General features: G+C 44.1%; 1 protein-coding gene and 1 long non-coding RNA gene across 9 annotated transcripts in view; one reads left to right on the top strand and one right to left on the bottom strand.

Moving 5' to 3' along the window:
* mast4 (microtubule associated serine/threonine kinase family member 4) overlaps positions 1–24,468 on the top strand; it is a 170,165-nt gene that overhangs the window by 123,371 nt on the left and 22,326 nt on the right. For all 8 annotated transcript variants that reach the window (XM_077012052.1, XM_077012051.1, XM_077012050.1 and 5 more), the window contains 2 exons: positions 8,688–8,776; positions 23,700–23,769. In XM_077012052.1, the coding sequence (XP_076868167.1) occupies positions 8,688–8,776; positions 23,700–23,769 (159 nt within the window). The remainder of the gene's footprint in view (positions 1–8,687; positions 8,777–23,699; positions 23,770–24,468) is intronic.
* Positions 10,773–24,468, bottom strand: part of LOC143519038 (uncharacterized) — a 59,458-nt gene continuing 45,762 nt past the window's right edge. The window contains exon 8 of the long non-coding RNA XR_013132341.1: positions 10,773–10,970. This is a non-coding gene — a long non-coding RNA (uncharacterized LOC143519038). The remainder of the gene's footprint in view (positions 10,971–24,468) is intronic.

The following is a 24,468-nucleotide window of genomic DNA, read 5'->3' as shown; positions in this document are numbered from 1 at the left end:
TTTTGCCTTGGTTGTCTTAGACCATACTATATATATATTATATATCAGTGGCGGATACTGGTCTTTCAAGGAGGGGAAGCTCAATTTTGGCTTGAGTGATAGAAGTCAGTCTCCAAACACAAGCAGCTACAACAAAAACCACTAGAAATAGAAGCTCGATTTGTCGCTAGTCGTTTTTAACGAAGAAAATGCCGCTAAGAGGATTAGGAAAATCTCAGGTTCAACTCAGAACAGAATGAAAATTAAAAGAATTTACATTAAATGTAAACGCGGAGGTTTACACCAAAAGATAGCTAATTCGCTCATTTCGCTGTCAATCAAAAAGGGATTCGGCTTCAGACAGATCATCCAATCATCATGCAGAAACTGAGCGTCTGGGCCAGCCGAGGCCAGCCCACTGCCCCATAGACCCCCAGAGACGCTGAGCGTCCGATGGGCGGGACAAAGCCCAGCATTCATCCAATGGCTCGTCTCGTTTCGCTGCACCCTTTGCTTCACTATTGAACTCTGTAGACACTCAGCGTCCACACCGTTTTAAGCACCGTGAAGCTGCGGGACTGTGTGAGAGGAAAGCCGCGTCGTTACCAGCGATAAGAAGCTCATTCTGAACAAAAGTTGAGCGCGTTGTAGCGCATATTTAGTCAATGACATGTACACACAACAATAGGCCTATATGTTTGATCACTTATTTTTAGACATTTTAGGGGAAGCTGAGCTTCCCTTGCAGTCTTAAAGCAATCGCCACTTTATATATATATATATATATATATATATATATATATATATATATATATATATATATATATACACACACACACACACACTACCGTTCAAAAGTTTGGGGTCACCCAAACAATTTTGTGTTTTCCATGAAAAGTCACACTTATTCACCATCATACATTGTGAAATGAATAGAAAATAGAGTCAAGACATTGACAAGGTTAGAAATAATGATTTGTATTTGAAATAACATTGTTTTTACATCAAACTTTGCTTTCGTCAAAGAATCCTCCATTTGCAGCAATTACAGCATTGCACACATTTGGCATTCTAGCTGTTAATTTGTTGAGGTAAGCTGGAGAAATTGCACCCCACGCTTCTAGAAGCAGCTCCCACAAGTTGGATTGGTTGGATGGGCACTTCTGGCGTACCATACGGTCAAGCTGCTCCCACAACAGCTCAATGGGGTTCAGATCTGGTGACTGCGCTGGCCACCCCATTACCGATAGAATACCAGCTGCCTGCTTCTGCTGTAAATAATTCTTGCACAATTTGGAGGTGTGTTTAGGGTCATTGTCCTGTTGTAGGATGAAATTGGCTCCAATCAAGCGCTGTCCACTGGGTATGGCATGGCGTTGCAAAATGGAGTGATAGCCTTCCTTATTCAGAAACCCTTTTACCCTGTACAAATCTCCCACCTTACCAGCACCAAAGCAACCCCAGACCATCACATTACCTCCACCATGCTTAACAGATGGCGTCAGGCATTGTTCCAGCATCTTTTCATTTGTTCTACATCTCACAAACGTTCTTCTTTGTGATCCAAACACTTCAAACGTGGATTCATCCGTCCACAACACTTTTTTCCAGTCTTCCTCTGTCCAATGTCTGTGTTCTTTTGCCCCTCTTAATCTTTTTCTTTTATTGGCCAGTCTCAGATATGGCTTTTTCTTTGCCACTCTGCCCTGAAGCCCAAAGTCCCGCAGCCGCCTCTTCACTGTAGATGCTGACACTGGTGTTTTGCGGGTACTATTTAATGAAGATGCCAGTTGGGGACCTGTGAGGCGTCTGTTTCTCAAACTAGAGACTCTAATGTACTTATCTTCTTGCTTAGTTGTGCAACGCGGCCTCCCACTTCTTTTTCTACTCTGGTTAGAGCCCGTTTGTGCTGTCCTCTGAAGGGAGTAGTACACACCGTTGTAGGAAATCTTCAATTTCTTAGCAATTTCTCGCATGGAATAGCCTTCATTTCTAAGAACAAGAATAGACTGTCGAGTTTTAGATGAAAGTTCTCTTTTTCTGGCCATTTTGAGCGTTTAATTGACCCCACAAATGTGATGCTCCAGAAACTCAATCTGCTCAAAGGAAGGTCAGTTTTGTAGCTTCTGTAATGAGCTAGACTGTTTTCAGGTGTGTGAACATGATTGCACAAGGGTTTTCTAATCATCAATTAGCCTTCTGAGCCAATGAGCAAGCACATTGTACCATTAGAACACTGGAGTGATAGTTGCTGGAAATGGGCCTCTATACACCTATGTAGATATTGCACCAAAAAACAGACATTTGCAGCTACAATAGTCATTTACCACATTAGCAATGTATAGAGTGTATTTGTTTAAAGTTAGGACTAGTTTAAAGTTATCTTCATTGAAAAGTACAGTGCTTTTCCTTAAAAAATAAGGACATTTCAACGTGACCCCAAATATATATATATATGTGTCTATATATATATAGACACATGAATTTACACATCAAGAGAACGATCTTGTCACAGTTAACATTAACAATCTAAGGAACTCCTAGATCAGATGAACAGTGTGGTTAAAATATTGTTTTAATATATGCTACTACTCTATGACTTTTGCTGTACTGGTTTTACTTTGAGGTGTATTTGTGTCACCATATTCTGTACCTTCAGCCTTTCAGTGGGTGGGCTGTTATTCTACTGACATTAGTTCAACTGACCCAGTACTCTGAAATGAAAGCCAAAATATTGTTGTATCTTTTGTGCCACAGGAGAAGAAAAAACTTGATTCTGCTTGTATTTTTTGTAAGGATGCTTTTGTCGAAGCCTTCACAACCTTTACCTGAAACCCTTTTGTGTGTCTCTCCCCTTTAATGTTCAGAGACCCACATAGCTGATCACAGTGAGCACAGAGGATTTTCTGATAATCTGGTTTTGTTTTGAAAGGGGAAATACATTTTAATGTATTGAATTGCTCTTGATGAGAGAAGGCAACCTAGATGTTCCTAAAGTACTGTATGTATAGTGGATAAGAATAGTTTGTGTTGGAATTGTGTAAAACATTGAAGAATTTAACATGGATGTCTTCAGTAACTTGGGTAACATCTTTTGTCTTGTATTCTAGTGCAGTTCAACAATGAATTTATCAGTAGGACATTCATCTAATATTAACATTTTAATACAAATCTTCAGTGACTGAAGTTGATGAACTCTGGATCTCACAGAGATGGAGCAGGTAATGTGCTATTAAGTGCCCATCAGCATCTTGAAGCTGTCTTGTTTATTATAATTTTTTATTATTATTATTTTTTACTTTTCCCAGGAGCAAAAAGCAAAAAAGTGACATTTTTGCAATGTGTAGCATTTTATCTCAAATGTGAATACTGTCATTTCACCAGTGAACTATAGCAGGTGCCTTGGAGCAAAGGGCTAAGGGTGCTTAATGTACCCATGTGTGCAGGCCATTTAAAAAGTTGTGGTAAATCTACTCTCATTTGGCAGCCATGAAGTGCATGTTGCCAACCTGCGTGAATAATTAATGTTTCATAACTCTGCAGGAAGGAAAGGGAGAGAAAATAAAATGGAACCACAGACATAAGTCTTTAGATAGTGAAGGATTTCCTGTCTTTTTTCCACAAAATTTTACACCATAAGATATTTCAGTCTTGCATTGTAGGTCAGTATGTTGGCTCTATAATTTCATGTACTGTGAATTTGCAAGTTTTGAATGGTAGATGTTCTGTAATTATTTGCCTCTCGAGTGTGTGGACACAAGGAAAAAAAGATTCCAGAAAGGGCAAGCTTTGCAGTAGATGTAGTATGTGTATGAGCACTTGTGTAATAGCTGCACTCGCAGTATGTATCGAAGAGGTCTGAATGTGCAAAGTACTTTCAGTCCTGTTCTGAAGTGTCTGTGCAGCAGAGCGCTCACACTGGGGTTTCACTTTTTTTCTCTTTTCACTCAACTGATCATTGCAGAGAGCAGAAGAAAGTCCCATAATATACAAACATACTCCTGACATCCAACAAGTAACATACTCTTAACTATTGTCTTGTATACCGTTGCCTTGGAAAAACAGATTCAAGTTATGCAAGGCTGCCTTGCTTTGCGTGATTCTATGTCTCACCCTTGCTGGTTTGAACCCCATTGCACAGGCCTTTAACAGCAAACTGTGAGTTCACACCAGTTGGTTTCAGATGATAAGAACTACCAAGCTCCATCTTAGTCTATGTCTTTGTTTAAGGCAGAGATGATGGAAGTAATTTCTGTCCTGGACATTAAGGTTCAGATTCAAATGCAGTTATTATTTTCTTGGGACAACCAATGTGTTTGCATGTTTTTTGATTGGCTACTGGATTCTATTTAAAAAAATCTACAACACAGTAAAAGTTAAATATAAATTTCAGCAGTGGTTCTACAGAGACACTGAGAAGACCAACCCTGTTCTGTTTACAGCACTGTATGTTTAATTCAGTATGTATATTTAATCTGTGCTCTGTAACCTAGTATTATCACCACCATCATCAGCGCACCACAGATGAATGAAGGGGACACTGAAAGGTTCAAAGGTTCCAGGTTTTCTGGCTGATCCTCTTGAACTAGAATTAAGGTGAGGATTGTAAGAACCGTGCAGTGTCCTCTTTTTAGTCTACCACAGCCTTGTGTTCTGAAACCCTCAGTAGTTTCACCCTTCATACACTCCAGTCAAGCACTGCACCAGATACTATCTCTAACCTGATGTTGTATTGATCCACACCCCACCCCATCCCCCACCCAATTCCTCGGTCATTAAGCTGTACAGGGAAATAAATAAAGAATAGGTTGACTTTGATTATGTACACTGCAATAATGTACATAATGTACATAGGGGTTTGGAGATCGGCTTCTGAATATATATATATATATATATATATATATATATATATATATATATATATATATATATATATATATATATATACCCAAACCCCTATGTACATATATATATATATATATATATATATATATATATATATATATATATATATATATATATATATATATATTAGTGGTGGGCCGTTACGGCGGTCGTTAATTTGATACTCTTATCGGGCGATATAAAAATTATCGCCGTTAATCTATTTTTAAAGTTGGGTTGGGAACTGGGTCAAAATGGGTAAACAAACTAGGATGACTTTCAACTTGATAGTTTAGCTCGGCTGTATTCCTAACCAAATTGCACAGTAGGGGCGAGAACGAGTTTTTAAACCTGTGAATTACAAATCGTACGTGTTTTTACATGGATGCAGCCACGAAGTCGCCAGGTTTGCTTCATGGAAAATTCATTTTTAGGAACGTAAAGTGTTAGCGGAGCTCGGAGCGGTCATTTTCTGCATGGTCCTAGCACTAGATTCGTCGCTATTTAAATATTTCTTTTTAACCGTTAAAACTACAGAGGACCAAAACTGACTTTTGAAAATTACGTCCGTGAGGTTAAATGTACTAAATGTTGGCTTACATTTCAAATATCATGTTTAGCTGAATAAACATGTTATTTAATGTACAGTATGTAGGCTTACAAATTCATGTTTAACTGAATAAACCTTTGAACACAAGTAGCCTACATTTTATTGAGCATGTTTTTTTTTTTCTTCAAGTATCAAAGTAGAACAGCTTCCTTAAGCAGTCATTGATGCATTTTGGAAACAGGAGATGAGCCCCTGGTCTAATGCGCCCTCTGTATTAAGAAACCCTATCTCAAAAACTGACTTTTAGTCATTACTTGGGTAGCACGCATATGAGCCATTTTAATATAGATTAATCTAGATTAATTTCAAGATTTCAGTGAGATTAATCTAGATTAAAAAAATTAATCTATGCCCACCCCTAATTTTTTATTTACCTTGGCTACATCACCACAGCTGTGTCCTTAAGACAGTGAATGTTGAGTGGTTTTAGATAATTTACAACTGCTTTTAAGTCATTTTGTCCAAACTAGTTGTTGCCTTTGGGTAGATGTGTGTGTTGTTTCCTGTTCTTGGCATCTTTAAATGCAAAAAAATCTTAACTTTGTCCAAAATGTGCTAGTTCAGTATGCAAACTATAGCCCTACATAACTTCCTCAGTTACATGTGTTTATGTAAAGCATTTCTTAATCCTTTCAAATCCGTTTGCTTTATTCTGGAATTTATTTGTGAGGGAAAATGTTTATTCCAATTCCAATTTGTCACGCTACGGTCCCCGAACCCTTCCTTTGGGGCGTGTGTTAACGTTGTCTGCGTCTATTCGTCTGCGTCAGTGTATCTCCGTGGGTGTGGGTGCGTCTTGTCATCCGTCTCACCAGTGGCTCGTCTCGTCATCACGTGTGGTTGATGTGGTCTGTCTATTTAATGTGCGTTCGCGCAGTGTCTTGTGCTCGTCGTTGTCTAAGTTTACACGTTGTGTGTGCGTGTTTGAATGTTAGCTGTGCGCTTACTGCGCTATTATTGTCTGCAATAAAAGTGACGTCTGTCGCCACAAGAGGGATCCGTGTCTCGTCCTTCGCTGCGCTCCCAGCGTCACACAATTTATTTATATAGCACATTTAAAACAACCAGAGTTGACCAAAGTGCTGTCCACAAATAGCAGGTAGAAGATATCACAGAAGAAAAATACAAAGAAGAATAAAAATACAAAAGTAAAGAATAGAGGAATAGATAAATAAATACAAATACAAATAACGAAAGGAGGCTCACAAGGTATCAAATGCCAGGGTATAGAGATGGGTCTTTAAGCGTGATTTAAAGGCAGGCAAGCTAGGGGAAGTTTTTATATGCAAGGGCAAGTTGTTCCATAGCTTGGGGCCTATGACCGCAAAAGCACGCTCACCCCTGTGCTTTAGTTTAGCCTTAGGAATAACTAATAATAGTTGATCATTTGATCTAAGTAATCTGTTTGGCCTATAGGGGTGTAACAGCTCAGATATATAAGCAGGGGCCAATCCCCTTAAGGCTTTAAAAAAAAACATTAAAATCTTGAAATTAATCCTGTAGTGAACAGGGAGCCAGTGTAAAGAGGCTAAAACAGGGGTTATGTGATCACACTTGCTGGTATTTGTCAGAAGGCGGGCAGCTGAGTTTTGTACCAGTTGTAGTTGGGAGATGGAGTTTAGAGCAACCCCAGTGTAGAGGGCATTGCAGTAGTCTAGCCTGGATGAAATAAAAACGTGGCTAACTCTCTCAAACATAGTAAAAGATAAAAAAGGTTTGAGCTTGGCTAAAAGTCTTAATTGAAAGAAGCTGGCTCTAACAACATAGTTGATCTGTTTGTCTAATTTTAAGTGTTGGTCCATGATCACACGTAAATTTTTGCAATAGTCATTCACATTTAGTTTCTCTTTTTGTTTAACTTTATTATGTTTGTGACAAGCACCAGGAAAGCATGGCAATTGGTAGCTCTCACTTTGTAGTTGTAACTTGATAACTTGATGATTTTATGTCAAAGGCATCTAGCAAATTTCATTTCCAGTGCTGATAGAGGCTTGTGCCAAGATGTTATATTGGACATCACAGTACTAGAGTATTGGAGTTTTTTGGTAGGTAAATTCTACATGTATTACTTTTACTTCTGCAGCCCGCATTTCACAGTAGTAACATTAATTGAGTCTGATTTTACACTGGTCTTTACACCATTGGTTGAATACCCTTGTGCATAAGTGGCCATTTGGGGCACTGGTGATGTCAGCATGCCCTCTTTCTCTGGTATGGAACTTTGTTAAACAGCCTCATTAAGCTCTTGTGAACAAAGAGGAGCTAATCCAATTAGCTTTATTTGTCCTGTTGGTAAAGCCCACAGTAGCATCACAAAGCTGGAATAATGCAAAATGGAAGATGTTTGGAAAAGATGAGAGCTGTAAAAGAAAATGGGGAAATGGTTGCACTGTCTGGCATTTCTGAATGTTTTGTGGAAAAAGGCAGTGTAAACACTGGGATGAAAGCTGTCTTACTGTTTGGAATTTCTGAATGTGTTTTGTGGAAAATGAAAGTGGTTTCGTTTGTGCAGATTAAGATGGTAGTATGTCTGTTTTCTTTTTTTAATGTAGCAAGCCTTCATAGCATCTTATGTGAATGTAGGTTCAGACATCATGTGTCTAAATCAGGAGTACCCATTACGTCGGTCGATCGCGAAGGAAGTGTGGGTAGATCGCATGACAACTACCCCCCCGGTCAACGATCGACACACATCGCCACCTCCCCGTCCCCCCCCACCCCCCGGTCGACGATCGACACACGCTGTTAAAAAATACATAGGTAGATCTTTCTGACTTGGTCATCTTCTAAGTAGCTCACAAGCTGAAAACTTGTGGGCACCCCTGGTCTAAATGCACCCAACACACTGACACTTTGCCATTTTCTTGCCTCACAAGGACCTTCTGTCTGCCTGTTTTGCAGGTCTGGTGTGATGGAGAGGCTAATAAGTTTAGCCCGATGAAAAGCATATGTAGAATTTCAGGACAGACAGGTTTTAGACTTTTCAAACAAGTTTGGGTGCAATAAATGAGTTTGGCCCTTTGGTCCCATTTTGATAATTCTCATAAAAGGGTAATTGCCCAAATGTTAGGAATCTTAATGAGAGTGATTATTGTTATTAATGAAGGTCAACAGCACTGAATAACATGTTGATAAATTAGCTTACATAGATCATGTGATTATTTATATTTAAGGCCATTTGAAACAATATGTCTGAACATGTATGTTTTTATAGTTGCAGGACAAGCAACAGAAAAAGTCTCATAGGAAGCGGACAGTCCTCAGCTCTTCCTCGACCTCACTCCCCCATATCATCACATACAGGTAACATACTTGTGTGCATGTATATGCACATACATGTGATTTAGGAGTGGGCACTGGTCCCTATCTATTTTTGTGTCTGCAAATTGCTTATTTTGTGTAGTCAGGGAGACAGTAGGGCAGGGGTACTCAAATAGAAATGATGACGGGCCACATTTTATTTTTTACAATCACTGAGGGGGCCGGTTACGGGGGGTAGCGAACGTAAACTGTCGACGGGGGGGGGGGGGGGGGTAGGTGGGGCGTCTGCTACCTGTTTGTTGTTGCCATAAAGGCAATCCCCGGCATCGTCTTGAGATCGCGGTGCGCGATTTCAAAATAAGAGCGGATAGCGCGATTGAAAAAAAAAAGATTCCTAAAAAAAAAAACACTTTTCAAAACAGCTCGCGGGCCAGAAATAGGCGGGCCGCTATTTGAGTATGGGGGCAGTAGGGATTCTCACATGCTGCGTGTTGAGGTGGCTGTGGTGACCCTTGTGCTCATCCCATTGAATGGCACCCATTGTGATGAGCTGTGTGAAGAAGTGGTGTGGATTGGCAGGGTCATCTGCTGCTTCCAGAATCCCCTTCCGACCCTCCACGAAATGAGAGATCTGGAAACATTATTGACGATGTCACTACAGCAATCCTCATTGTGATGTCATCACAGTGGGGATTAATGTTTTGCCAGTTATGAGGTGAACGGAAGACAGCAAGTAACCACGTGACTCGTGTAGATCACATTCAAATGTGATTTCCAAATATACCTGATATACCTCCAAATTGCATATGATGAGTTTTATTAATAAACTTGATCAGTTTTAAATTTGAACCAAGTTTTAGCTCAAAATACAAGGTGAGTATAAAGCTAATCAGCTTGTGTGTATATAATCATATAGCCTACTTTAGATTCCACAGGCCGAGCCTTGTAGATACAGAAATCATGGAGTGGTCTGAAATTTTCAGCATAGGTACATGTCCACTGTGAGAAACATAATTTAAAAAATCCAGAAATCACAACATATGATTTTTAAAAATAATTTGTGTGTTACTGCTGCAAAGAAGTATTTAATCACCTGCCAATCAGCAAAAATTCTGGCCCTCAAAGACCTGTTAGCGCGCCTCTAAAAAGTCCACCTCCACTCCACTTATTATTCTAAATTAGAAGCAACTGCTTGAGGTCATTAGCAGAAACAAAATTGTACACCTCCACAAGACTGGATAGGGCTATGGGGCAATTACAAAGCAGCTTGGTGAAAAAAGATCAACTGTTGGAACAATTATTAGAAAATGGAAGAAGTTAAACAGGATTTCCCTCTGACTGGGGCTCCATGCCGGATCTCACCTCGTGGCATAGCAATGAGCCTAAGAAAGGTAAGGAATCAGCCCAGAACTACATGAGAGGAGCTGGTCAATGACCTGAAGAGAGCTGGCACCACCGTTACCAAGGTTACTGTGGATAATGCACTAAGACGTCTGTAGCGGATACATATGTTAGTTATGGATTATGAACAGGGCACCATCCTGATTGCTCAGGAACCAATATTGTTATAACAGAGATAGGTGGAATTACTCATTACTAAAGGGTTAAGTTCTGGTACCGTGCAGTGACCTAATACCATTGACCAAAATATGTATTTACCACCATGACCAGATTAATGAATAAATGTCCAAATTTATTAAATGGTTAACATTACAATTGACATGAAGAATAGCACATGAATGATTTGGCTCAAAATGAAATTAAACCTATATGTGAATCTACTAATCTAAACCAGGGATATAATGGTGAACAACAAGGAATATAAAATTAAACAACAACAGCGAATGATGAGCAGTTATCGACAGTCATGAGATTTAAATGGATTATATGACTACCCTAAGACTTGCCTAACTAGCGTAGGACCCAGGGACGGACACAAGGTCTTTAGAGAATAGAAAAGGAGAAAGAGAAAGTTTGGGCAGGTTAATGGTAACAGTATTTACTAGATCGGACTCCGAGAGAAATAGAAGTTGGCAATCCAAAATCAGCATATGAACTGAGCATCTTACTTCGTTGAAGAGGCATGTGAAGGGGACCAACCGGTGTGCGTTCATGGTTCGCTTCCTGAGGCGGCTAAGGTCTGCGGAGCAGGTCTCACAAGACGGCTCAAATCACGAAGGCTTAGCGGTGATGTCACAGTCGCAGCTGGAGGGCGCAGACAAACTTGTGCAGATAACTGGGAAAGAAAATGAGCTTGACTTGAAAACTAGACTAATAAAAGTATGTTTGACGACAACACGTAAAATAAAGAAAATAAAATAAAATCTAGAAGAATCTTCTGTTGGACTCAGTGAGAGCTTGTTGCGGTCTTTTATCTTCGCTCCAGTGGACTCTGCCATGGACGTAATTTTGGGGGGGGACGGGGGGGACATGTCCCCCCCACTTTTTCAAAAGCCGGCTTTGGTCCCCCCCAGTTTTTACGGTTAAAACCAAATATTTAAATAGCTACGAATCCATGTCCCCCCCACTTTTGAAATCAAAATTACGTCCATGGACTCTGCGGTGTTCGGTGTGAGTCCAGCACTCTGTTGGTCACAATGGTTTGGCGCTTTTCCAACGAGTTCGAGTCTTTGAGCCTCGGCGAGTCTGGCGAAATTCTCCAAGTCCTTCCAAGTCTGCCAGGCTGCCAAGCTCTTGTCTCTCCTTGAGCAAGGGTCTTTAACCAACTTTTTAGGGGCGTCGTCGTAAGGCACTTTTTTGGTCATCATGTCATTGACCAGGCCTGTATTATTGAATATACTATTATTATATATATATATATATATATATATATATATATATATATATATATATATATATATATATTATTGAATATACAAATACTTATTTGCAGCAGTAACACACATTATTTAAAAATCATACCTTGTGATTTCTGGCTTTTTATTTATTTATTTATTGGATTATGTCTCTCATAGTGCACCCAAGATAACAATGTCAGACCCCTCCATGATTTCTAAGTGGGAGAACTTGCAAAGTCACAAGTCTTACTTTAACTGGTAAATCTAAGCCTGGTCTCTAAATGATTGGCTGAAGGTTAGGCCTAACATATTGGTTGTATAGGAGGATGTTTGGAAATCAAACCCTAATGAATGGATCTCACCCATCAATTCATATTCCCCATGATTTCCTTTATCATCACAGGGGCATAATTTATTGTCTCTTTATTTAATTAACTCTTAACCCCATCCTGTACTAATTATCTTTAATTAATGTTAGTCAGAGGGCTGTTCTTAGCAGTTATTAGTTGCACTAGGTCCTAATTGCTGTCACTGGGTATTTCTACATACAGGCACAAACACCATTCCTCTGGGACTGGCACCAGTCCCCAAAAGCAGTGCAGTTCACTAGGTCAGTAGGTGGTGTGCAGGAATGAATGCTTGAGACACCTACAGCCATGGCCAAATGTTTTGAGACTGGGACAAATTTTGGTTTTCACAAAGTTTGCTGTTTTTATGGTGGCAATTTTTATTAACTCTAGATTGCGAAGAGTGATGAATTGCAATTAACTGCCTTCCAGCCATTGCATTTCAGCCCTACAAAATGGCCTGCTATCATCAATTCAGTGGTGATATCATTAGGTCAGGAGAAAGGTTAATGAGGATAAGACAGCTGACATCACTCCATCATGCTCATTAGAAGAGCAGACTGGTTGATTTAAAAGGGTAGTGGTGCTTGCAAGTTTTGCAAGCATTGCATCAAAAGGGTTTCACAGGTAAAGACATTGCTGCTTATAATATAGCACCCCAAGCAACCAATTATCAAATTAAGACCTTCAAGGAGAGTAATTTAGTTGCACTGAAGAAGGCTTCTGGGGGCTCAAGAAAGTCAACCAAACATCAGTACCATCTCCTAAAGAGGAGCCACCAGTGCAGAGCTTGCTCTGGAATGGCTGAGGGTAGGTGGTTTTTTTAGCTTCTATATTTTTATTATTTTAAGAATAATTTCCAAGTCATATTGCTTACAGTTGAAATGCTGCACACAGTACATAAGGAAACAAAGTATGATGATACAATAATGACAACCAAACACAAACATACAAGCCCCACCTGCACCCCTCCCGTAAATTCTGCATATAGGGAATGGATATACTGAATAGATTTTGCACAACCTCATTATCCTTTAGGAAATAAGTTGCCATATTGTCAATTGTGATTTTCACCCCAATCGAAATTAATCATCTATATTTATCCATCTGTGCAGTGAGAACACACACACTAGTGATCACTAGGGGGCTGTGGTGCACGAGAGTAGTGGGCAGCCCTTGCTCGGCTGCCGGGGATCAGTTGGGGTTAAGTGCCTTACTCAAGGACACTTCATTCATGGCCTAGGGCCAGGGAATCGAACCCACAACCCTCCGGTCACAGGACCGGTTCCCTGAGCACGACAGCATGACTGCCCAATATGCCCCCTATCCTTTTTTCCATATCCTTTTGTAAGAACTGTTTTTTTTGTTTGTTTGTTTTTTTGTTTGTTTTTGTGGTGATTAAACTATAGGAAACCAGCTGTTGCTGAGTGGAAGAGACTTCCAATAAAATTTCAGATATACCAAATATGATAGGATCTGGGTCTGGTTCAAAGTATACCTTTAACATTTCAGGTGGGACTACAAAAATATAAACCCAAAATGTAGAAATCTTGGGACATAGTGCATCACTTTGGGAGAGGGTACCCTCAATTAATTGACGTTTATCACACAGTGGTGATGCATCTGGAAATGTTTATGCAGTCTTACCTTGGAAAAATGTAGTCTATACAACATAATAAACTGTATTAAGAAGTGCCTAACATTAACAGAGCAAGAATGTACAGTATATGACCGGCTTTCCATACATCTTGAGAAATTTTCATGCCTTCGTGTCCTTCTTCCCATGCATTTCTGATTGATTCCATACCAGGTGATTTAAAACTCTGAAATTAACTATATAGATAAGAAATCACCCTCTTTCCTAATCCATATTTCACACATCAATCAAGACTATGCAGTTTAGCTGTGACATATGGCACATTTCCACTAGGGCCTGCTTGGCGCGGTACGGTTCGATTTGCAACGGTTTGTGAGTGTTTCCATTAGTACCAGGTCCCAGTTTGCCGGTACTTTCGGGTACTTTTTTCGTACCTACTCGCTCGAGGTTCTAACCGTTCCAAAGCGGTACAGTTCTGTGACGTGGAAGAACAGCATGACACTGATTGGCCAGGGAGTGTCGTCACAGGTTGCGACAGGAGAGCGACTCCTCCGCTATGGACTCCTCAGCCATTTTTAAAACCCAAGGAGCGAAGTCTGTTCCCTGGTCAAACGCAGAGGTACAAACCTTTCTGTTAATAATCAGCGATCAAAAAATCCAGGGCGAACTGGACGGGGCCACTAAAAATGTAAAGGTTTTTAGCGAGGTTTCCGCGCTAATGGCCACTCATGGCTACCAGCGGTCCGTTCAGAAGTGCCGGTCGGTCCAAGCTAAAAAAGCTTAAAAGCATTTACCGGGCGGTGAAGGACCATAACGGACGCAGCGGAGCAAACCGCAAAGACTGGAAATGGTTCCAGCAAATGGATGCCATATACGGTCACCGGCCAGCCAGTAACGGAAGAGAAAACGTGCTGGACACGACAATGTCTGTGCTGGAGGCCACGGAGAATGGTGAGTGTATTGTGATTTCAGTTTTACTAGGCTCGTAAAAGATGTAATATGAACGTAATATGAACGCATCTATTGTAAACGCAGGAATTTAGAGCTGTGTTTGTCGTTAATGTTACCACCACAGTCACTACTGTACAATAGCTAGCTCTTAGCCTTGCTAGTTGCTAGTTTGCTGTAGCCATAAACAAAGCATGAGCAGCGATGACGTGCTACACATTTTGTGCAGTTACGCGATATTGTTGTTGCTTTCACGGGAATGCTTGTGTTTATTATTTGTTATTTTTTACGTTCAAGATTCCCCTTCCACTGACAAGGCGAGCGGAGTTGGTGGAAAATGTTTCCTTCAACCGGGCTTTCCTCGGGGTGCTTGGCGAACTTGTGAACACCATGCGAGACAGACGCCAGTAAAAGCACACAAAATGTTGCTTGTAGTACTATTAATATTTATTTCATATAAAGCTATACGTTATTTTTAGGTAATTTGCTTTTTGCACTTTTTTTAACTATAACTATATTATTTACATATTTTGTACTTTAAATATCTATATTTCATAATTAAGTTTGATTTCATTTGATTGTATGACTGATGCTTTTTATGCAGGGTGTGTTCAGCCTGTTTGAGTAATACCAAATTATCAATAATTAGAGCAACCGCATACAATAATGAAGATAAAGATAAATAAGATACAATAATGGTATGTGTTAAGGGGCATCGACCGGTGTTGTGGTCGCATACAAATGATGTCACGACACTACAACCCGCGCGCCAACAGCGACTCCACCCACATTGTGGTGGTCCACCATTGTAATGGAAACACAACGCGACCGTACCGTTCCGTTGCGAATCGATCCATATCGAACCATGCCGCGCCAAGCAGGCCCTAGTGGAAATGCGCCAATAGTCGGGCAAATATGTTTTGATATAGTCTCTGATCTGGAAGTATATGAAAAATTGGTTCCCAGGTATTCTATACTTATCCTGCAACTGCTGAAATGAGGCATAGTTCCCAAGTGTGTATAAAGGTAGAGGGCAGGTGTGAGTATATCAGAGTGCACAGTGAGACGAAGGTGTTAAGAGGATGGCTTGGGGTCAAGAAAGGCAGCAAAGAAGCTATTTCTCTCCAAGAAAGACAACAAGGGCAGACTGACATTCTGCGGGAAGTGTAGGAATTGGACTGCAGAGGACTGGGGTAAAGTAATGTTCTCTGATGACGCCCCTTCAGACTGTTTGGGACATCTGAAAAATTGATTGTCCAGAGAAAAAATGTGAGCGATCCCATGAGTCTTAGCCCTTTAAGTGACACTGGGGGGCGGCGCCTGCATCCGCCAGGGGTGCAGCAGGGGAGGGGGGGAAGGGGTTAGAGAGCAAACAGTGCTATTGTTTGAGTTGCGTTGTAAATAAAGTTTCCCTCCTCAAAGTTTAACCCAAAGTTTTTGGATTAAGCAGTTTCTGCCTCGGTTCCCGAACCCGCTTCAGTGGTGACCTCAACATCTATTCAGACGACTCCGAAGTATTCGCGTCATGACGGCGAACGCAGTAGCGCTTAAAATACCGGAGTTTTGGGAGCAGCATCCCGCCATTTGGTTTGCTCAAGCCGAGGCTCAGTTTGCCATCCGGAAAATCACGGAGGACGACATGATGTATTATTATGTTGTCGCTGCCCTGAACAATGGCACCACCTCCAGAGTGGTAAGTTTTCTTCAAGACCCTCCAGAGGACGATAAGTATGAAGCCCTTAAGTCACTCCTACAAATTTTCAAGCTATCGGAGTCGGAGCGTGCCCGCAGGCTTCTTTCGCTGTCTGGTTTGGGCAGGGCCGGCCCTTCCATTAGGCGACATAGGCAAATGCTAGGGGCGCCGTCTGTCCAGGGGGGGCGCTCGCGTGCATGCGTTTTTTTTTTTTTTTTTTTTTTTTTTTTTTTTTACAAATGAACAATTAATAAATGTGAAAACAAGCAAATTCCACATAATCATAATTTCATTGTTTAATAATATTAGTCAAATTAATAATTCTTATAATAACAACACACGACACCTATCAGCCGAGCGCCAACCCGCCCGCCCCCGCGCGCTCTGCGCACCTCGTTACTGTTTCTCTGTGGGGGGAAAAAGACACCACAGAGTGAGTGACATCTCCTCGTAAAGATGTCAAAAAGTCAGAAGTCCTCTGGTGCCCAGGGTAGAAAAAGTAGAAAAGTGGAGGAAGAAAGGCGGCAAAAAACAGGTAATATAATGGTAATATGTGGTGAATTAACACTATACCATTGGCGAACCGTCAGGGACTTCAATGCCTTCTCTGAAGGTTAATTGATCTTAAAAGGATGCTTTATCTATTATATGTAATATATGTTAATAACGCTTCACCAATAATTTGTATTTTTCCTATAAATCGGCTTTCAAATCCACTTTTCGTACTTGTGCTGGAAAAAAAAACTTAGTGCTGAAATAAACCAATCAGAATATTTCACACTGTTGTTTCTAGGTAAAAGAGAGAAAGGCCCTCCCTCAGGAACTTCTGTTTATCTGTCGCATTACATTGAGAGCTTTTATTATAGATTGTCAGTTTATAGATTGTCAGTTTTATCAACCAATCATATTATCGAATTAGAATCGTGGGGGCATGCTCCTATGGTCTCTCATTTTTATTTGAAACAATTCCAAAATGTTGCCAGTCTGTAGCTGTTTTGTTTTTCTTTGAAACCAGCTCGCTTGACTCACAACTAACACTCAATCGTCATTGTGGCTTTTTCCCCTATGATCTTAGTGAAAACCGCCACTGTCATCATACTACCCAATCCTAAGCTTAGCTCATAAATATAAATATATATTAAAACACTGTTCATTGCAGATGCACTTTTGAAATAATAATGTTGCAGTAGGCAAATTGCCCTGATTTGCACTGGTGGTAGTTGTTGTTTTTTTTTTTTTTTTTTTTTTTTAATTAATATTAAAAAGTTGTTCTCTGCACTACGTTATGTAAAATAGTTTTAAAATATTTTTTGTGCAACACCTTTATACTGTGTTGCACAAAAAACGGTGGGTGCGGCGTGAAGGACGAGACACGAGTCCTCAGTTGCAGCAGACGTCACTTTAATTGTCACACACGGATAGCGCATAAAGCGCACGGAAAAACACAAATGCAGACTCAGACAACGACGAGCACAGGACACTGCGCGAACGCACATTAAGTAGACTAACCCCACGTGATGACGAGACGAGCCACAGGTGAGATGAATCAGCACAAGACACAACCGCACCCACGGAGATCTACAGACGCAGACTAGGAGACGCAGACAACGTAAACACATGCCCAAAAGGGATGGGCCAGGGTCCTCAACGTGACAGACTCCCTCACCAAGGGCACTACCCATCCTGGGGTGCCAACAGGACCAAGTGCCCCGAACCCACATCGAAGGGCGGATCCGACGCACTCGGTCCTGCGTCTGGGAGGTGACCGCCCTCGGTGGAGAGACCGCCACGAACAGCCTAGAACACCCTCCCTAGGAAGACCGGGGAAAACACGTTAGACACACATAACGGGACGTTCACGAATACACACACAGGTACAGTAACACACAGAGGCACAAACGGGAAAAGGGGGTTTGGGAGACACACGGGAATACATACGAACACAGGAACAGACACACACAAAACAGGCACCAAGCTACAGCGAGCGAGAGCTGCTGGTGCTGCGGTGGGTGGTCCTCCTCCTGTCCTCGCTGCAAACCCTCCACCGGGTGCAGTGCGGCTGGCGGAAGTGCCGGGCGCAGCGTGGCTGGCGGACGCGCCGGGTGCAGCGCGACTGGTCTCTCCTCTTGGTGGGCCGCCTGGGAGTCCCCCTTCGGTCTCCATCTGTTCCTCCTCTCCGCCCAGGCTCCATTTTATGGATTCCACCGGGCTCTCACCCCGGGAGTAGTCCATGGTGCTGGCCTCTGACGGGTTGGAAGATGCGCCCTCCTCAGGAGTCCTCCTTCTCCTCATGGTCCTTGCGGACTGCTCTGAGGGGGGAGGACTCTCTTCTTCCTCCTCCGTGTAGGACCCCTCCTCCTCCTCCGTGTAGGACTCTTTCTCCTCCTCTTCCCCCTCCTCCCTAACGTAGTCCACGGTGGGAGCAGAGCACACGGACGGAGGGTAGTCCTCCTCCTCCTCCCCACCATAGTCCACGGTGGGAGCGAAGCACACGAGTGGAGGGTAGTCCTCCTCCCCACCGTAGTCCACGGTGGGAGCGAAGCACACGGACGGAGGGTAGTCCTCTTCCTCCTCCTCCTCCCCACCGTAGTCCACGATGGGAGCGGAGCACACTGATGGAGGGTAGTAAGTACGCGCACACCGGGTCCCGCTCCATCTCTTCGAGCGACACCGCGGCTTCGCGGTGCAGGGGGGAGGAAGAGACACGGTGGTGCCGCTTGCTGTGGCGCTTTCCCCTCTTCGGCCTGGTGGCATAGCCTGGCATAGTGTCTCCACAAGGCTCGTCGTTCTGTGATGGTGGGTGTGGCGTGAAGGATGAGACATGAGTCCTCAGTTGCAGCAGACGTCACTTTAATTGTCACACACGGATAGCGCATAGTGCATGGAAAAACACAAACGTAGACTGAAACATGCAGACTCAGACAACGACAAGCACAAGACACTAAGTAGACAAACCACATTAACCCCACGTGATGACGAGACAAGCCACAGGTGAGACGAATCAGCACAAGACACAACCGCACCCACGGAGATCCACAGACGCAGACTAGGAGACGCAGACAACATAAACACATGCCCAAAAGGGAGGGGCCGGGGTCCTCAACGTGACAATATGGTAATATTTAAGTCATTTGCTTTTTATTTGTTTCTTTAATGACACAATCAACCCAATGATTGATGATGCAGGGGGCACCAACCAAAATCTCGCCTAGGGCACCACATTGGTCAGGGCCGGCTCTGGGTTTGGGCGATTCCAAAACTTCAGAGCTGATGGATCACATGCTGTCCCTACTGGGCGGCGACCCACTGTGTTTTCTGTTCAGATAAATTTTCCTTCAGCAGTTGCCCAGTGACGTTCGGACAACTTTGTCGGGTTCTACTCTCAGGGATTATCATGCGTTAGCTAGGGAGGCAGACAAGATTTTCTTTGCCAAGCAGTGTTTTGCAGCCACGCGTGTCTGTACACCCCCACCCCCCTCTGGCACTGCCGTCTGCGTGTCCATGCCTCCGCCCAACCCAGCTCTCTGTTTTTACCACGCGCGTTTCGGAGCCAAGGCCAGAAGCTGCCGCCCGCCATGCAGTTTCAGGAAGCCGGGAAAAGTGAGGGGCGATGCTTGCTAGCGGCTACAGGCGTCTGCCGTTCCAGTAGCCTGCTTTTCCTCACAGACATGGTCTCGGGGCGTTGTTTTCTCTGCAACACAGGCACTCAGTTGAGCATTCTGCCCACCTCCGAGATGGACATGAAGTCAGGCCACGCTGGCCTCGCCCTTGAGGCCGCCAACGGTAGCTCTATTACCACGTACGGGCAATGGTCGGTGCCACTGTACTTCAGTGGGCAGCGGTTCACATGGCCTTTTGTGCTGGCAAAGGTTTCCACTCCCCTCTTAGGTGCCGATTTCCTGTGTGCCAACAGCTTACTGGTCGATATTAGAAACAGGCGCCTCGTAAATCCGGAGACTTTCAGCTCTCTCCCATGTTCGCTCAGTCGTTTAAGCTCCTCCAACCTGTCGGGGACGATTTCTCGCGTCTCCTCGCGGAGCTTCCTGGTCTGACGGAACCCATGTTATCTTCGGACAGCAACAGGCATGGGGTTGAGCATCACATCGCAACCTCTGGCCCGCCTGTTCACGCTCACGCTAGACGTTTGGACCCCGTCAAGCTTGCAATAGCGAGGGCTGGGTTTGAAACCCTGGAGCGCGGGGGTATTGTGCATAGGTCTGACAGCCCATGGGCCTCGCCACTGCACATTGTCGAGAAGCCAGGCGGTGGCTGGCACCCTTGCGTTGACTATAACCGGCTCAATGACGCCACCACTCCTGATCGCTATCCTGTTCCTCCTCACATGCAAGATTTTTCTACCTGTCTGGCCGGAAAGGTCATATTTTCAAAAGTGGACTTAGTCCGTGGCTACCACCAGGTCCCCGTGCATCCCGCAGACGTTCCGAAGACTCCATTTGGCCTGTTCGAGTTCCTCTGCATGCCTTTTGGCCTCAAAAAATGCTGCCCAGACATTCCAGCATCTCATGGACAGTGTCCTGCATGATTTGCCTTTCCTTTTTGTCTACCTGGATAGTGTAGACAAAAGTGGCCAGCGCCTCAAGGTCGGAGCACCTGCGGCACCTCAAGCTCCTGTTCAAGTGTCTCAGCCAGCACGGCCTGGTCATCAACCTGTCGAAGTGCCAGTTCGGACTTCGCCTTATTGATTTTCTCGGCCACCGCATCACCAGGGCCGGTGGTGTTCCACTCCCTACCAAGGTGGAAGCTATCCAGCGTTTCGCCCGTCCTCTTACAATTAAGGCCCTGCTGGAGTTCCTGGGCATGGTGAACTTCTATCACTGTTTCATCCCATGAGCAGCCGGCCTCATGCACCCTCTCTACAAGGCCCTCAAAGACAAGGCCGCCAGCACACGGTGGATTGGACTATTGAGCGGCTCCTGGCTTTTGACGCAGCTAAGCGTGCGTTGGTGGATGCCACTTTATTGGCGCAGCCCTCTCCGGATGTGCCCATCGCCATCACCACAGACGCGTCGGATTACGCTGTGGGCGCGGTGCATGAGCAATGGGTCGATGGAGCTTGGCTGCCCTTGGCATTCTTCAGTCGCCAGCTCCTGCCCGCCGAGTGCAAATACAGCATGTTTGACCGCGAGCTACTTGCCCTGTACCTGACTGTATGGAATTTTTGTTTTCTTCTGGAAGGCTGCTCGTTTACTGCGTTCGTGGACCACAAGCCATTGGCATTCGCAATGGCTAAGGTTTCTGAACCGTGGTCTGCCCGTCAGCAGCGTCAGCTGGCCTTCATCTCCGAGTTCACCACGAACATCCAGCACGTTGCGGGGAAATTTCCCTTCAGTGATGCAGGTGTTACACTCCTATGTGACGTGTCCAATGGCCGGCCTAGGCCTATCGTCCCCGCCCGCTGGCGCAAGCTGGATTTTGATGCCATACACGGTCTCTCACACCCCGGCAGGATGGCGTCGCAGAAGCTAGTGGCGGACAAATTTGTCTGGCCTCAGAAAGGACCCTCGCGATTGGGTAAGTGCTTGTGTAGTCTGCCAGTGCGCTAAGGTGCACATACACATTAAGGCCCCGCTGGATTCGTTTCCTGTGCCGGAGCGGCGTTTCGACCATGTGCATGTGGATTTAGTGGGGCCGCTGCCACCATCTCGTGGTTTCTCTCACCTCCTCACCGTTGTCGACAGGACCACGAGGTGGCCGGAGGCCATACCGCTGTCCTCCACAATGGCCTTGGAAGTGGCCCGGGCGTTTATTGGCGTGTGGGTCGCACGGTTTGGCGTCCCGTCGGATATGTCCTTGGACTGCGGGCCTCAGTTCACTTCTGCACTCTGAAACGGCGTGGCTGTGGGCCTCGGAGTACACCTGCAATGGGCTTTGTGAGTGTTTCCATTGCTCTATGAAAGCAGCACTCCGGGCCAACCTCCGGGATGATAGGCTCCCCTGGGTCATGGGTTGATAGGCTACCCTGGGTCATTCTGGGCCTCAGGTCGTCCCCCAAAGAAGATCTCCAAGCTTCCTTGGCCGATCTCGTCTGTGGCCAGCCCTTCTCCCTTGTCCTACTGCACCATGGTCCACCGGCCACCAGCAGCAGGCCCTTCGCGAGTTCTCAGGGGCTTTTGCCCCCATGCCCACCTCTCAGCATGGCCTACAGCGGTCCCCTACAGCGGTTTCCCACCTTCTTTGCGTGCTGCTAGGTTTGTGTTCATCCGGCATGATGCACACCGCAGTCCCCTCTGCCCGGTCTACGACGGCCCTTTCAGGTTGCTGGAGCCGGCAGACAAGTTCTTCAAGGTGGACATCGGGGGCGTCCCCGAGAGCGTTTCTGTGGACTGTCTGAAGCCGGCCCATTTGGACACGGATGGTACTGTGGTGGAGGCACGGCCAGCGAGCCGTGGGCGGCCCCCGGTCGTTGGTCCTGCCCGCCCTGCTGATCAACCGGCCTGTTCGACAGCCCCACCTGCGGGCGGTGTGAGCCGGTCTGGGCGGTTGATTCGTCCCCCTCGCCGGTTGGACATGTCTGTGTTTGTGAATTCTGAGGGGTGGACGTGTGTCGCGACTACTACTCCTTACAGCTAATTCCCTAACGGACAGGCACTTGGCCACTCAAGGAGTCTTAGCCCTTTAAGTGACACTGGGGGGGGGCGGCACCTGCGCGCGCCAGGGGTGCAGCAGGGGAGGGGGGAAGGGGTTAGAGAGTGAACAGTGCTATTGTTTGAGTTGCGTTGTAAATAAAATTTCCCTCCTCAAGGTTTTTGGATTAGGCAGTTTCTGCCTCGGTTCCCGAACCCGCTTCGCCATCATGCCAACAGTGAAACATCCTGAGACAATTTCAATCAATCAATCAATCAATTTATTTGTGGGGTTCTTTCTCATCCAGGGGAGTGAATAAGGAATGGTATCAAAACATGGTATCAAGAACAACAACTCCCAACAATCCAGGAGCAATTTGGAGATGAACAATGGGTTTTCCAGCATGATATAGCAACATCTCACAAGACAAAATGATAACCAAGCAGCCAAGATTGGAGAAATCTGGCTAGATCTCAATCCCATTTAGAACCTGTGATCAGTCCTCAAATAGAGGTTTGACAAAAGCAAAGAAACTCTGATCAACTCCAAGCACAGATTAGGCAAGAATGGGTTACTATCACTCAGGATTTGGCCCAGAACCTGATATCCAGCATGCCGAGGCAAATTGCAGAAGTCTTAAAAGACGGTCAGCACCGTACATATATAGTCTTTGTTTAAACTGGATGTATTTATCAATAAACGTTAAAAATAATGTATGTGACAAAATGTTCTAAAAAAAAACTGAGGCAGCAGACCTTGTGAAAACCAACATTTATGCCATTCTCAAAACGTTTGGTCAGAACAGGTCACACTCCACTGACGTGATGTCTGTCTTTGAAGCTATTGTAGTTTCATATAAAAGATGATGTCATACTTTGTGTTCATGATCAAGGCAGGATTCACTCATATAAAAAGGGAAAAAATTTTAATTGACAGAGCTTGACAATCTCGTAGGTGGTGCTTGGCTAGTGTGTGAGTGTCTGCTTGTCTCCCTCAGGCACCAGTCCCCAGGACAGTCCCAGGAACTTCTCCCCTAGTGCCTCCGCCCACTTCTCCTTCGCTCGCAGGTAACCAACGTGCTCTCTGCCACTTGCACCTACCACTGCACTGCAGTGCCTCCCACTTCCACAGTGTACTCAATAATTACATATCTTGAATTTGAATTACATTTGAATTAATAAGCAAACAGCGTTACATCAAATGCTAAACTGGAGCCTTTATTAATAAATACTCAGAGCTACATCAGGAATCTCGGCGTTTTCTTTGATTCCACACTTATATGTGATAAGCAGATAAACTCAGTGGTTAGTGCCAGTTTCTATCAGCTAAGGAAAATCTCTAAGCTCAAATCTATTTTAACTTTTAAAGATATGGAAACAGTTGTTCATGCTTTTATTACATCACAGCTTGATTACTGTAATTCTCTTTATTTGGGTATCAACCAATCAGTTCTGTCACGTCTTCAGCTTGTTCAAAACGCAGCTGCTAGGCTCTTGACTGGAACTAAGAAAAGGGAGCACATTTGTCCAGTGTTGGCCTCCCTTGCGGCACCCAAACTGTGGAATAATTTGCCTGTCTCTATCAGGACGTCATCCACAGTAGATGTTTTTAAGTCCAAGTTAAAAACATATATGTATTCTCAAGCGTTCCATTGCTCACAAGGAAAACCAACAGAAATGAAATGCTCAGGTTAATTTTATATAACCTGAATTTCTATTTGATACATTAAACCTTAGATCCTAATAATTGCTGTGTATGTGTTTGTG

This window comes from Brachyhypopomus gauderio, chromosome 7 (genome assembly GCF_052324685.1).
Source record: "Brachyhypopomus gauderio isolate BG-103 chromosome 7, BGAUD_0.2, whole genome shotgun sequence".
Lineage (NCBI taxonomy): Eukaryota > Metazoa > Chordata > Actinopteri > Gymnotiformes > Hypopomidae > Brachyhypopomus > Brachyhypopomus gauderio.
Note: the sequence above shows the minus strand (reverse complement) of the source record. Positions and strands in the feature narration are given on the sequence as shown.